The 14,119-nt window shown below is 34.8% G+C and overlaps 1 protein-coding gene across 2 annotated transcripts in view; it reads left to right on the top strand.

The window, feature by feature from the left end:
* Positions 1-14,119, top strand: part of DCC (DCC netrin 1 receptor) — a 1,038,093-nt gene that overhangs the window by 755,482 nt on the left and 268,492 nt on the right. For both annotated transcript variants that reach the window (XM_054694039.1, XM_054694040.1), the window contains exon 10: positions 13,632-13,780. In XM_054694039.1, the coding sequence (XP_054550014.1) occupies positions 13,632-13,780 (149 nt within the window). The remainder of the gene's footprint in view (positions 1-13,631; positions 13,781-14,119) is intronic.

The raw sequence follows: 14,119 nt of genomic DNA, 5'->3' as shown, positions 1-14,119 counted from the left end.
ATACTTGAAAAATGTCTTGCTTAAATTGAGGTGTGCTGTGAGTATCAAATACACACTGTATGTTAAAGTCAGTAGGAAAAAATGTGAAATAACACATTTTACAAATTTATATTATGTTTTGAAATAAAATTTTAACTAGATTGTTTTACACATATGCATTATTAAAATTAATTCCATTTATTACTCTTTCAGATGCAGCTACTAGAAAATTTAAACTCTCATATTTCATTTATCATGGACAGTGACAACTTAGCGCGATACATTTATGCCTTATACCCAAACAGGAGGAAGTCAAGAAGATTGCCAATCTCAAATTAACTTCAGTTTTGGAGTTATTAAATACAGTGGTTAAAGTTAACCCTTCTTAAATATCTCTGAAATTATCTAAATAGCATTCATATTTAACCATTGTTTGCCGAATTTTACTCCCTTTACACCCCATGTCAGAATCAATAGCCTTTGAACAGGTGTCAAATACATTTCTATCCTATTGGTTTTACAATTTAAGGCACCAATGCAAAGAAAAACAAGGAAGTGGCAATGAGGCTAGAAAGGAATACTTTGATCCACAGCAGCTCACTGGGATCCCTGTGTTCAGGTTTACTTAAAGCCGTTGTCCAGACTCCATGAGTTGATTTACTGTTGAAGTCTATTTGTCTTCCTGCTGCTATCCCTATACAAGCCCACATCTTCCATGTGGTTAATAAACTTCTTATCTTTTGAATACTGAAAATAAAATAAACCTAATCCTTAGGGTGGTTCAGTCAGCAGGCTGGGAGCCTTTTAGATGCTTTTCAGTGATAGAGGACAACTAGGTTTTCTGCCCTGTGTGATTATCAATCTTCCCCTTGCATGCATGTATGTGTAAGGGCGTTAAAGGTGCTTCTCAGTGATAAATGTCAGCAGAATCGCAAAGTGAATATTAATTTCAGTATTGTCAAGGTCAGATGTATACCCAGGTTCATTGTTACTGGAATTTTTATTGTTGCTGCTGTTATGAAAGATATTTTATTTTGGGCTCTCTTTTCTCAAGTATTAGGACGAAAGGGGGAAGAACTCCTAAACATGTGTATGCATGGTTCCAAAAAATAAAAAGTGCCTTAGCACAGTCTGATCTGTTAATTGGGGTAATTATTTTGAGCGCCTTAAAAAAGATCGAAGTGTGGGTTTAGAGGAACTAAGTTAGGGAACAGAGCAAACAGATGATCACAAAATCTGGAGACTAACTGATGTTCCTGAAAAGCTGCTTACTATATATGGAAAAAGAAGGGAAATATTGCAGAAGAAATAAATAAAGAAATAAGTATGTGATTAGGCCATTCATGGAAGTGGGGTGTGAAATCATCTAGCTGTGAGACCAAGAAATTAAATGAGAAATAAAGGTGAAGAAAATATTAGGTTATGACAGTCCATCTGGGGATAAATGACAAGCCGGACATTTCTGTATATGGCGAGTTACTTTAAAGTCACTTTGGGTGCCAGCAGTGTGTGATACTCACCCACCCAAACTCCCACACACCTTCCCGATTCTGGTTTAAGTCCAGTGTCTGTTACCTCAGTGAACAGAAATGCCCAGCTATGCCAGTTAGAAGTACAGGAGCCACTTTTTATCTAGTTAGTTTATTCCAGTAGCATTGCATTATAACATTACATAACTTTTAGGTGTTCATTGTGGAGAATCAACATGAGTATAAACAACATTAAGTCCATGGCTAAAAATACAAATCTTCAGAAATCTTTTCTTTAATTTGTGTTGAAGTAACATTGGTTTAACACTGTATAAAATTCGAGAGTATAGATTCACACTTCTGCAGAAGTATGTTACCACACCACACCTACCACCAAAGCACCCATAATTCTCCACCATAGTTCATTGGACTCCATTACCCCCTTTGCGCCCTATGTGCCACCATCCTCCTGTGGTAGGTTTAATTCTATAGTCAAATTTCTAGGGTCTGTTTGGATTTAAATTTTCTATTACTCTCTTTTGTTTCCATATATTCCACATTTTGTTTCTTTGTATTTCTCCTTCTGACCCGTTTCACTTAGCATTATCTACAGTTCCATCCATGTTGTCCCAAATGGCAATATTTCATTTTTTATTGCTGAGTAGTATTCCATTGTATAAATATACCCTATCTTCTTATTCCACTTATTTGCCATTTGGTACATAGATTGTTTCCATAATTTAACTTATAAATAGGGCTGTGAGAGTGAAAGTAGAGGTGTGTATATTTCTTCAAATTAGTGTTTATTGCTTTCTTTGGGTAGATACCTGAGTGAAATTGCTGGACCATAACATAGATCTATTTTTAGGGCCTCCCCAGTGGCACAGCAGGTTGATCTCAGTGCTGTGAAGCTGTCCACAGCTTCTGCAGCACGGGTGCAATTCCCAGCCAGCCAGGGAGATACCCACACGGCACAGCAGACCTCTCCTGTCTCGCCCACTGCTCCCCTCAGCAGTGTATTTCAGTCCATCTGCCTGTTCTGCTCCCCTCTCTGTCTCTAGTGAATCATCTCACCCTCCCGGGCCTCTGACCTGTACCCCAGTTCTTGTATAAAAATAAATAAATCTATTTAAAAAAAGATCAGTTTTAGTATTTTGAGAAATCTTACAGGAGTTATTCTCGATACTTCCATGCTTTAATGTATTAAATGCTCTGATTTTCCCTTGTATGTAGATCACGAATTTCTTCTCATTTTCTCTGCTTTCATCATTCTACTTCAAGATGTTAACCTTTCTCTTCTGTAATATAGAATATTATTAGTCTCTCTCACCAAGATGAGATCATTTGATGGGATCTATTATTAGATGGAATCTGCTGAATCTCCTGTACCAGAGTTGCCTAGATCTCTAACTTCTGTGAAACACATATATTAGGAGAATAGAATTCTAAATGTCTTCCTTAATGTACGGTTCTCCCCAAAAGCCATTTTACCCAAAATAGTTCCTTATGTTTTAAAGCCTGAAATAGATGAACAATAAATTTCTTCCTCCAAAGATATGGGTACCTCTTAGGTGGGACCGGTTTGTCATTATGTAGGAAAACTTTCTCACCTAACTGTCAGAAAAAGATTTCTGCTTCCTTCTCTAATAAATGGCAGCAGTGTTATTCTATAAAAGCTCTCTCTATATGTCATTTATTACTATATTAAAACTATAAGCATCACATATTGATTCTTCTGATATGAACCATAATTACAAGCAAACTTTGGGAAAGGTTGCTGGGCTTTAGTTACATTATCATCATGGGAAACACTCTGCGTTGCATGTATGCTGAAGACTCCTATCTCTCTGATGCAGATCTTTTCATAGAGAACTGACAAAGCCCTGAAGTGCATGAGTTTCAAATAAGTGTGAAGCAAGCAAGAGACCTATCACATCCTTCCTGGGGATTTTTGTTTGGGACTCTTTTATGAGAATTAAAGTTAAATTTATGGCCTATATAGCCATAACAAAAATAACTGGAGTACTTATGGGGGATTGAAATGCTTATCTTATGTCTATTACGGTGGCATATCAAGCAAATCTCCAGTCTTTTATCAGGCTCTCTCTTGGCCAGGTTAGGCTTACACACAACCACAATACAGATGTAGACTGTATCCCTGCAAATCTGTGACATGCCATGTTCTCCTTTGCCCTTTCATGTATGTCATGCCCTCATGTTCTCAGTCTTGAGAATTATGAAGAGCAAATATCCCTTTTTTAGTGGTCTGAGGAGGGCACCAAGATTTTGTAAAGTTTGATAAACTTGATTTCAGGTAACAATAATATTAGCTACATATTATTTTGAACTTTTACTTTTCTATATAGGTCTAGTAATGCTAATAATAGCCCTGCTATGAGCAATTATGAAACCAGGAGAAAATTATGCAGAAAAGTGCTTAATTTGGTCCAGTAACACCTTATTAAATAGAGGATGGGCAGTTTGATTGAGGATTTGAAATTAACATAATTCATTCCCAATTGGGTATTTTCTTTTTCCCAGCCATCACAAAGATAGTTTTCAGTATTCTTATTTGGAATTTCTCAAAAGTTCTTTATAATTTCTAGGAAAACTTATGTGAAAGAAATTCTTGAACCTCTGTTCCCAAGCTTATATTTTAGCAAAAAGCATCTTGAAAAAAAATCTGTGGATTTTTAAACTCTATTCAAGTATCTTGATTCACATTTGCCTAAAATTGGTAGACCATCATTTGATTTGTTGGTAATGCTAGCAAAATAGAAAAACAATTTAATAATTGATAATCACATACTGTGTATTACTTCCTTAATATGACTTTGTGCCATCATTAATTTAGTTCAACTGAGAATTATTCTCATTATTTGTACCAAGCACCTCATCTTCTCTGAAGCCTTTGCTAAGGTGTATAGAGGTTTTTATCTCCATTAACCAACTTGTAAGTTCTGTTCTAGATAAGCTACCATTAAACTCACTCACACCCATGTATCCTGACTCATTCGATTCCTCCTCACACCTCTCATTCCCTGTACTTCCTTCTTCCATCGATAAAATTCTTAGTTATTCTTATCCCAATTTTCATTAATTAACCCTCATGATCACTACACCAGTAAATCTATTTGTAGAAATCTTATATGCTTCCTTGTCTTTCCAGAGAAATTGTAGCCTTTGTTATAGACGTGTGCTCCACTGTTCATATGTAGGTGTTCCTGTGTATTTGTTTTCTAGTTCGGATAATTTCCTGAAAATTCCTACCACAGTAAAATATTTCATAGTACAGGAAGTAGCATTGTATACTAAACACTTGAAATTTATGATTAGACTTTAAAGTCAGTTATTACCTTTATCATAAAATTTTTGGTCACAGTGAAAAGTAACCAAACCCAAATTATCCTAGGGAAATTTTTTTTTAAAAGTCAGCATGATTAGGTTTATATGCCATCAAGTTTCCAGTAATATAAAAACATAAGCACACTTGGCTGAAACTAAGTTTTTAACTTCAGTGTCTGGTATCTTTTAGGCATTTTTTTTTTTAGATTACAAAAACAGTTGCCGTTGACTATATATAGAAATCTAGAGTTTATGTGGTTTGAGACCTCAGTGCAGAAAACTTCATTCCCCAGTACTCTGTGCATTGCTTATGTTTTTTTTTTAAAGTGAAATTTAAAATGTTCTACATACTTTTTAAGGGCTATTATTCTTGGTTGTGTTATTGAAAATCCCGAGCTACTATGCTGGAAAGATGCTATCTAGAGGTCAATTCCTGTAATCACTTTTATTGTCAAAATGCTTTGAATTCTAGGAAGAATTGCAAATTACTTTCAAGACTTTTTTTTTAGGGAGAATATAAAGGTTTTTTTTTACTATACCATTAAACATATCCATCATTCACTATATTAGCTTATATTATGTTTTTGTGTATATATAAGCAATTTGCAAGATGTATATATCACTCATTTTATCTATGTGTGTATAGATATAATGACACAGTTCAGTATATTATGAGTTAGCAGATAGCATCTATGAAAACCAAAAGTAAAATGTTCAGGTTATAACTGCTTCCTCCAACTAAATCTAGTCAGACTCCTGTGGTTTTGTAATAGAAACCAAACCCATAGTTTGTGCTTCTTCTTTGCCAAATTACTGTCATATCTCCTAACTATGTATAGTTCAGTCAAGAAGGGGTTTCATTATGTTAATAATTACATTGCCTCCAGGCTTCCGATGTTGCATTCCCCATACAGAATAGGAACAGATTTCATAGAAATATCATTAAAGCTGTTAACTACAGGAGGAAAAAAAAATCAAAGAGGCAATCAAAGCATGCACTTTATTATCAATAAATGCAAATAGTTTCAGAAATGGCTTGCATTTGAAGCACATTCAGTGAGGAAATCATCAGCAATGGAAGCTGCTGCTTAAAGGAAGAAAGCTTTGCAGTCTAAATCCATTTGGATCACTGTGGATAATTACTTCGATCCCTCGCTACCCATTTCTTAAAAATTAACTCAATCATTTTTAAATTAGCAAATGAATAAAGAGGTGGAGTCATCATCAGAATCCTGCCCTAAATTGAGGACATGTGAATTATGGGTCATTATTTGAATGAGGACATGTGATATTTTTCTCAAATGCCTGTTACTTTAGTTCTCAAAAAAAAAAAAATAGTGGCTGTTAAATTGATGATTTAGAAACTGTAGGACACATAGTACTACATAGTTATTTCTAAAAGATTTTAAACATTCAAATGTTCAACTACCATTTTCTGACACTAACATTTGTCTTCATTATGGACTTCTAGCTGAGAAACATCAGTTTAGTGGTGAAAAGACATCAGCCTCATTTGGTATTATGAAGACAGTAGATTGTCTTGATCCTTCTAAGACTTTTACCTTGAAAACCTGAATTTCACATTATTAGTTGGAAGGACTTATTTAAACTCCCAAGATATTTTTAGACCTATATATTTGATTGATCATAATTTAGATTTTAGCCTGTTTAGAAAAAAAAATCAAATTCCAGTACAGAAATCAGAGATATTGATGAGTATATAGATATTACAGTAGAAATAGAACAAAAGAAAGACAGTAAGAGTGTTAATTCATATACCCTATGTGACTCCTTGGTCATCAGAAGCTCTAAAAGCTATAAAACCTCAAATATTTGGTGACCTAAATGAGATTAATTCAAATGCCTTTGACTTATCCATGATTTGGGAAATGATATAGAAAAGTCTGTTTGACAAACATGTTTCAACTTTTGAAACAGGAGCATTTTATTAAAATTTGAAAATGTATCTTTAAAGTGAAATTATTACTATATTTCCCATTATCATCAAATAACAATCACTACAAAGATTTCATGATAATCACTGGTTTTCAGAACAAAAAGAAATTGGGTATATTATCTAATCTATTTCTTGGGGAATCATAGATCCTTATAATATAAACCCTACATCTCAAAAATGTACATATTTTGGAAGATGAACATCCAATTATAGGTTGTGCATAGACTTCTTAATAACAATGATTGGCATCTGTCATAAGCAGAATAGGGACTAGAAGCCATACTTTTTCATTCTCATTTTAATTCATCAGTTGTAGCTTATTAAACTCTGACAGTCTCTCCTACCCTGCTCCTTCCTCCCTCCCTATTCCCACCTTCACTTGCTCTCTTCCCTTCTCTCTCTCTCTCTCTCTCTCTCACTCTCTCTCTCCTTCACACACATGTACATACTTGCACATTCAAACACATAACACACCATGCCTGTACATCCTGTTTTAAATATGATTATATGTGACAAATCATGTTTTACTAAAAATTCAGCAGACATGCATATGCCATTTTGGGCTTAATATGCAATAAGATATTGTTAAAAAGTGCTGTGATACTATAATTTTATATATATAGTCTGAAATTACTATTCCCAGTACAAATAATGACATGTAATACATCTCATTTGCTTCAACATAAGGATTTAATTTGTTCTTAGGTACAGGTGTTATGATGAATTTCTACTGCAATGCAATATTGAAATTTCAAAAGGTGGTTGGTTAGGTTGACAGTGATTGATGAGTTACTTGCAAAGATTATGCATCTATTCTGAAATCTTTCCATTCTTTGAAGAAATAGGTAACTTGAATAAAGATGGAGAGAAATTAGATGCAGTTTGCCACAAAATTATTGTCCAACTGAGGGGATCAGTGGGGATTATTAAAGACATTTTGGAAATCATGAGTGGTTAAGCCCATTAAGTTACTTGACTGACATCCTAAAATGTAGTGAAATGAAGGACTGAAGCTGTTAACTATATTGATTTCACATCTAATTCCCATTTTTGAACATTTTTGAGTCTCTCTTTTTCCTGTTTTTTTTTTCTACTATGCACCTAGTGACTCACATATGTAAGTGTGTATGTTACGCTTAAACGTACTTTATAGATATGGATCTGACTAAATGCACATGTATATATATATATATGCACTATGCATGTATATATACTTGTATATACACCTACATATACATATTTCCATAATTAACATAACATAACGTAATATCCACAGATCTATGTTAGAGCCATAATTTAAAAGGAATGCACAGGGAATTCATGGATTTGAATTTATAGCACTGTTGTCAAGAGAGTAAGTATTCAGTAGCTTAAATGAAACAGAGTCTTAACACTTACCAGCAATCTTGAGAGGAAGAAAATCCCATGTGCAGGCAGTATTGTGCTCTGAATGATTTAGATATGGACATGGATATGAATATGGATTTAGATGTAAATAGCTATATGTTCCACTTTTTAATGTGTATCTACAGCTTTATATATATATATATATATATATATATATATATATATATATAAATGGTTTGATGGTAACTGATGTTTTGATGATTATTCAGAACAACATAGAATTTGGTATTTTTATTTCAACAGGCAAGGGTATCAAAGAAAATCTACCAATAAAATAAATTATATTTTAAAACAAAAAAAGCAGAAAATAATTTAATACTTAAAGGCAGTCCTTTGCCAGAAAAAGACAACTGGAATGGGCAAATTGAATATTATCATTTGGACTGAAATTGATGAAAATACTTACTGGTTGTGAATATTTAAACTAAATGTTCTAGATCCTCCTTTTTATTTTGGTGATTGTTTATGCTTGAAATTCTTCTGGAATCCTTTTTTTCTGATAGGATCTAATAACCAATAGGAAGGGAGAACAATTCACTGGTGAACAGACAATCAGGGTTGGCACTCCAGTATAGACTGAATCCAAACTGCAGTCATTACTGCCTCCCACAGGCAACTAAACTAATATGCACATGAGGAAACTATATGGTAGGCAAGGTATACATTAACTTGCATGCATATAACTAACATGTACATATATACACCAACTTTATTCTCATCGGTTGCATTAGAAAACAAGTATTTTCTGAGCACTCATAATGACAATGCTGAATTAACAATATCAAGTGAATTATATTATGCAGTGTATTTTAGGCCTGTGATTTTATTGTAACATTTGGCAGCTGTGTATAAAGTCACTTGTTTGATACACATTTATTAATTATATATATATCTAGTGGGCTACTCCTATTATTTGGGAAACTATGTGGAGGGTTTTAGCCATTTTCCTGGCAGTGTCAGGACACTAAGAAGCTATGGCAGGAGTCGACAGAGAGGGATGTGACCAGCTGTTTATTTTTTGGCAGTGCTGCCTTGAGCTACAGATATCCTGTCATCTCTTCTCCCCAGAACACCTGACTGAAGTGGCTATGCAATTGGCATATGTGATTGCCACTCTCACAGAGTCATCGTCAGCCTCACCCCTGTATCCTAAGCAGTCCTCTGAGTTGTCCTTCCAGATTCTCAGATTCCACACTCTGGGGGGTCTAGCTGGCTATCTCTCTTTCGGTCCACACTGAGAGACCTTGGGATACTCTCAGAGTGATGTGGGCATTCCCTCCCTCCTGATTCCTCTGAAAAGTCGTCACTGACAATGAGTGGTTGAAATGAGGTGAAAGCTCATTTTCTTCTTTATTCCTCAAAAACTGAAGACCATCTGAATTGTTTCTCATCACCCCATTGTGCTCCAGTGAAATGAATGAACAGAAAATCCTTGGATACTGACTTCTCTTCCTTTTCCCCTGACAGCAACACTTTTTTTCCAGAATCGCTAGAGTGGTTCTGCCCAGGGAAACTTTCCTTGAATATATTCTCTCTCATATCAGGAGTGATGGCCTTTGAGTTTGATCATTTTTAAATCTGAGTCTTTGCTTCCAGAATAAACCATGTTCTTCGTAAGCAATGCCCTTTCATTTTAGTCACAGGTGAGCAAGAAGGAATACATTTAGTTACTACTTGACACATCACAGAGCTGCATAGATATGCCCTGTGTGAACCTGAAAAATCCTGGTTACCTCACCTTCAATATATGTCTTAAGCAGTTCACTCAGACTCAATTCTCTTGCTGTTGTCGTGTCCTCTGTCCTTTGAAGAATAATAGATTACAAATTAGAACTTCCCTCTCTTAAAAAATGTTTGCATTGTCTTTGTGAACTACATCAGTAATTATAAAATCATGTGAATTATTTTTAAATTCTTATTCATTGAAAATTCTTATTCATTGAAATATAATTATAATTGTGCCACTATAAACTTTGACACAGGTGAGACTCCTTATTGTTCAATATTGCCTATTTAAGGCTCTGTGGGGCAGGGTATTTTCCATAGAAAAATAACCTCCTCTTGCAGGAATATTGAGATGGTGACAGAATACATCTCCTTAAGAGCCTGAGTATGTGGAATAAAGGACACAAAAGAGGAATGAGGGAAATACATAAGAGCAAAGACCCAGCCAGTGATGTACACATTCAACATGTACATCTTTGTCTGGAATACCACACTCCACTGAATGTTGCCAGAGATATTTGTAGAAATATTTGATTTGATTCCAGAGCTGGGACAGAACCAAATTGAACCTAAACTATATTGTGCCAGAAAGAAAGGGAATGCTCCAATAAATGATGGTACATGTCATAACCACAGAGGAAACAGATTAAAGGGGATCCCACTGGGCAAATCTGGGACAATTTATACATTAAAGTAATGAAGGGTGATCAGGAATTGTGGACCATTTAAAAGGTAGGAATCCATGTGTCCATACTGATAATAGATACATAAATAGAAAGAAATACAAGCTTTTGCTTATAATAGCATGGTGAGTTCCAAGTAGGTAATGTGGAGGAAATCTTGAGTAGAAAAAAAAAAAATCACCATTTTGTAACCACCATAGTAAAAACTGGTTCCATCAGGATCTATTATTAATAGACTAACTCCAAGAGATTTTGAAAAGGAGCTTAATATTTATATGGTCCTAATATCTCCCGCAGACTGACCACACAGTTACAAGCTGTGCACCAGGGGACTGGACTGGGGGTGGGAATTGAAGGTGGAGGGAAGCAGAGGGACTGATTAACTGTATAATGGAGAACTCTGACAGCACCTTGACAATTGCGTTCTTTTTATCAGTTATTAGCAATGCCTTAAAAACTTATTTAGAAATCATTTAAAACCTACAGAACATCTTAACAAATGAGAATGAAGAATGATCTCATGCCTCTTTATTTGATGTGCAAAGAATAGCCATTACTCAGGTCTTATATTAACCTGGAGCCCATAACCTAAATCTAACATGAAAAAACCAACACAAAACCAAATGAGGAACTTTCTATTAATAAAAAAATACTATATTCTACCAAAGTATAAAGGACTTAAAAGATAAACAGCCTTTGGAATTGCTTCAGTTTAAAGCTTACTAAGTAGGGAGATATAACAAGAAAAGGCAACCTTGATTCTAGACTGGATTCTGAATTGAAGAGGGGAATGCTACGTAAGTGAAACTATTAGGTGAGGCTGATATAATGAGAATATGCATGTAATATAGATAAAATGAAGGTTAATAAAATATAGGAATGTTTTGAACGATTTTTTAAGCCACTGAAGTTAATAGTGATATTATTCACACTAATTCTTAGAATGTACTAAAGTGTTCAGGGGCAAAGGTCCATAATGTTTACAACTAAATCTGAATAGGTATAGATATGAGAAAGTGAGAGAGTAAGAAAAGAGAGGAAAAGAGAGAGGAGAGAAAGGGAAAGAGGAAGGAGAGAAAATATATAGATAGTTTGTAAAACTGGATAAAGGGAGTATGAGTGTTTTTTATGTATCTTTTTTTTTTAAGATTTATTTACTTATGCACACAAGAGCTGGGAAAAAGACCAGAGGGGTGTGTGTGTTTGTGTGGGGGGTGAATTCCTGGCCAGCAGGAATCAAGCTCATGCTGCAGAGTTGCTGGACAGTTTCATAGGTTGTGTCTTAACCCCTTGCGCCACCAAGGAGGCCCTTATGTATCATTCTTACTCTTAAGATGTTCTGTAGGTTTTAAATAATTTCCAAATAAGTTTTTAAGGCATTGCTAATAATCAATAAAAAGAATGCAATTGTCAGTAGCAAGTATTGTCAATGTTTGGGAATTAATGGAAAATATGTGAAGGCAACATAAAATATATATTGCTAATATGAATGTTTTTATTTTCAAACAAATATATGAACAGTGCAAGAAAACCTGCTTTAAAGAGACTGGGTTCTGGGCCTCCCTGGTGATGCAGCGGTTGAGCACTGGGCTGCAAAGCTACCTGCAGCCTCTGCAGTGCCAGTTTGAACCCCAGCCACCTGGCAAGGGTCCCATATGGCGTGCAGACCTCTCCTGCCACACCCACTGCTCCCCTCAGCAGTGTACTTTGTCAGTCTGCCTGCTCTGCTCTCCCCTCTGGCTTTGGTGAATTCTCTCACCCTCCCACGCTTGTGACTGTACCCAGTGCTTGTATAAATAAATAAACAAACAAACAAACAAACAAATAAATCAATCTTAAAAAAAATAAAGAGACTGGGTTCTATGGAACAATTCTGAAAAATTATTTTGAGACACAGGGTCATCACTAGGAGTACATCATCAAATATGTCAGTTAGGTTTTCATATATATTCTGTTTTCTATGGAAGTTCAAACTCACAGAATCATATCAGAAGCCTTAAATGTATATCTAGCCAATGCTAGTTGGTTTCTGAGGTTGGGGAAAATACACAGCATTAAGTTGGCAATGGCAAGATTTTTTATTTTATTTTAAATTACAATAGCTAACATTGCTATTGCATTTACCATTTAAACCATATATTTATATTCTAGTCAGTATGCACACATAAAAAATTATACACAAATTTAAAATTTGCAAATCTGGAAAATGAAGGGTTTGTTTTCACATCCAAACCTGAGCTGACCTAAAGCTAAGTTAAATATCATATGTTGATGTAAAATCATATGTTTTCAGCAAATGTATGATTTGATAATAAGGTGTTGTCGCAGACCCCACTAAGAGTATTGCATAAAGCATGGCATATATACCATGCTGTCTTTCTAAAATCTGAGAGTTTCAGGATCTTTAAACATGAGTGTTTTGTTAAACAGTTACGGACCTGTGCTACCTAATTTCTTTGATGAGCAAGCTACTTATCCTTGATTAAGTAAAGTAATAGTTATGAGAGAAAATGGTATACTAGAAAGTAAAATTAAAAATTAAATCTTAAAATTAATTTAAAGGACCAACAATTGATCAAGACTTTAAAATGCTGACTTAAATAAGACAGTGTGGTAAATTAATCCATAGCTGTACTGCCTATTTGAATTATAAATATAACCATAATGTACAAGTATTCTAATTATATTTTCTCTTTTGTTTCTGCAGTTATTAGCAATACACAAGCAAAGTTATAGTGGCATATTAGAAACGTTTTGTACTAGGAATTTGGACCAAAAATGCCACATTTTTTTATATTGTTCTTAGTCACTTATATGCCTTAACCAGTTTACTCAACTGTAAATGGAAATAATTAATATCAGTATAGTATCTCCTGAATTTTAAAATAAAATGATTCTAAAATATCATAACTTATATTTGTATTTTATGTTTTATATTATTATTCTATATGGTTCTAAATATCATAAAATGCTGCTATAATTTCCTTGAACTATAAAAGATGCAATTTTGTTTGTGTGGAGGAAGAGAACCCTATTGTTCTGATGGATTTCTCTTGTATATTACAGTGCAAGTTCCAGGGCCAGTAGAAAACCTGCAAGCTGTGTCTACCTCACCTACCTCAATTCTTATTACGTGGGAAGCCCCTGCCTATGCAAATGGACCAGTTCAAGGTTACAGATTGTTCTGCACTGAAGTGTCCACTGGAAAGGAACAGGTAGGTAAAGGGATGGATCCCCCCACCATACCCCATTGCTACCTACTAGATGGCTGTGAGTGAAATAGAAGCTCTGCCAGTTCTAGTTGCAGCTCAGTGTCCAGCACATTAATTAGGCAGCTGATTAGTTTTTTTTTTTTTCCATGCATAGCAAGCAACCTCAGTTGCAAGCATATTTTTATTTTTTTAATATTTTTTTTATTTTTATATTCCCCATACAATTGTGACCCCCTTATTTTGACCCCAATCCCTCCCCTCTCTGCCCCCCACCCCCCATAGAGTGTCTCTGGTTCATAGTTGTTTGTTGATTTTGATTTTTACTTTCTTATAGTTATTCTT

This window comes from Talpa occidentalis, unplaced genomic scaffold (assembly GCF_014898055.3).
Source record: "Talpa occidentalis isolate TD23 unplaced genomic scaffold, MPIMG_talOcc4v2.1 talOcc4.13, whole genome shotgun sequence".
Lineage (NCBI taxonomy): Eukaryota > Metazoa > Chordata > Mammalia > Eulipotyphla > Talpidae > Talpa > Talpa occidentalis.
Note: the sequence above shows the minus strand (reverse complement) of the source record. Positions and strands in the feature narration are given on the sequence as shown.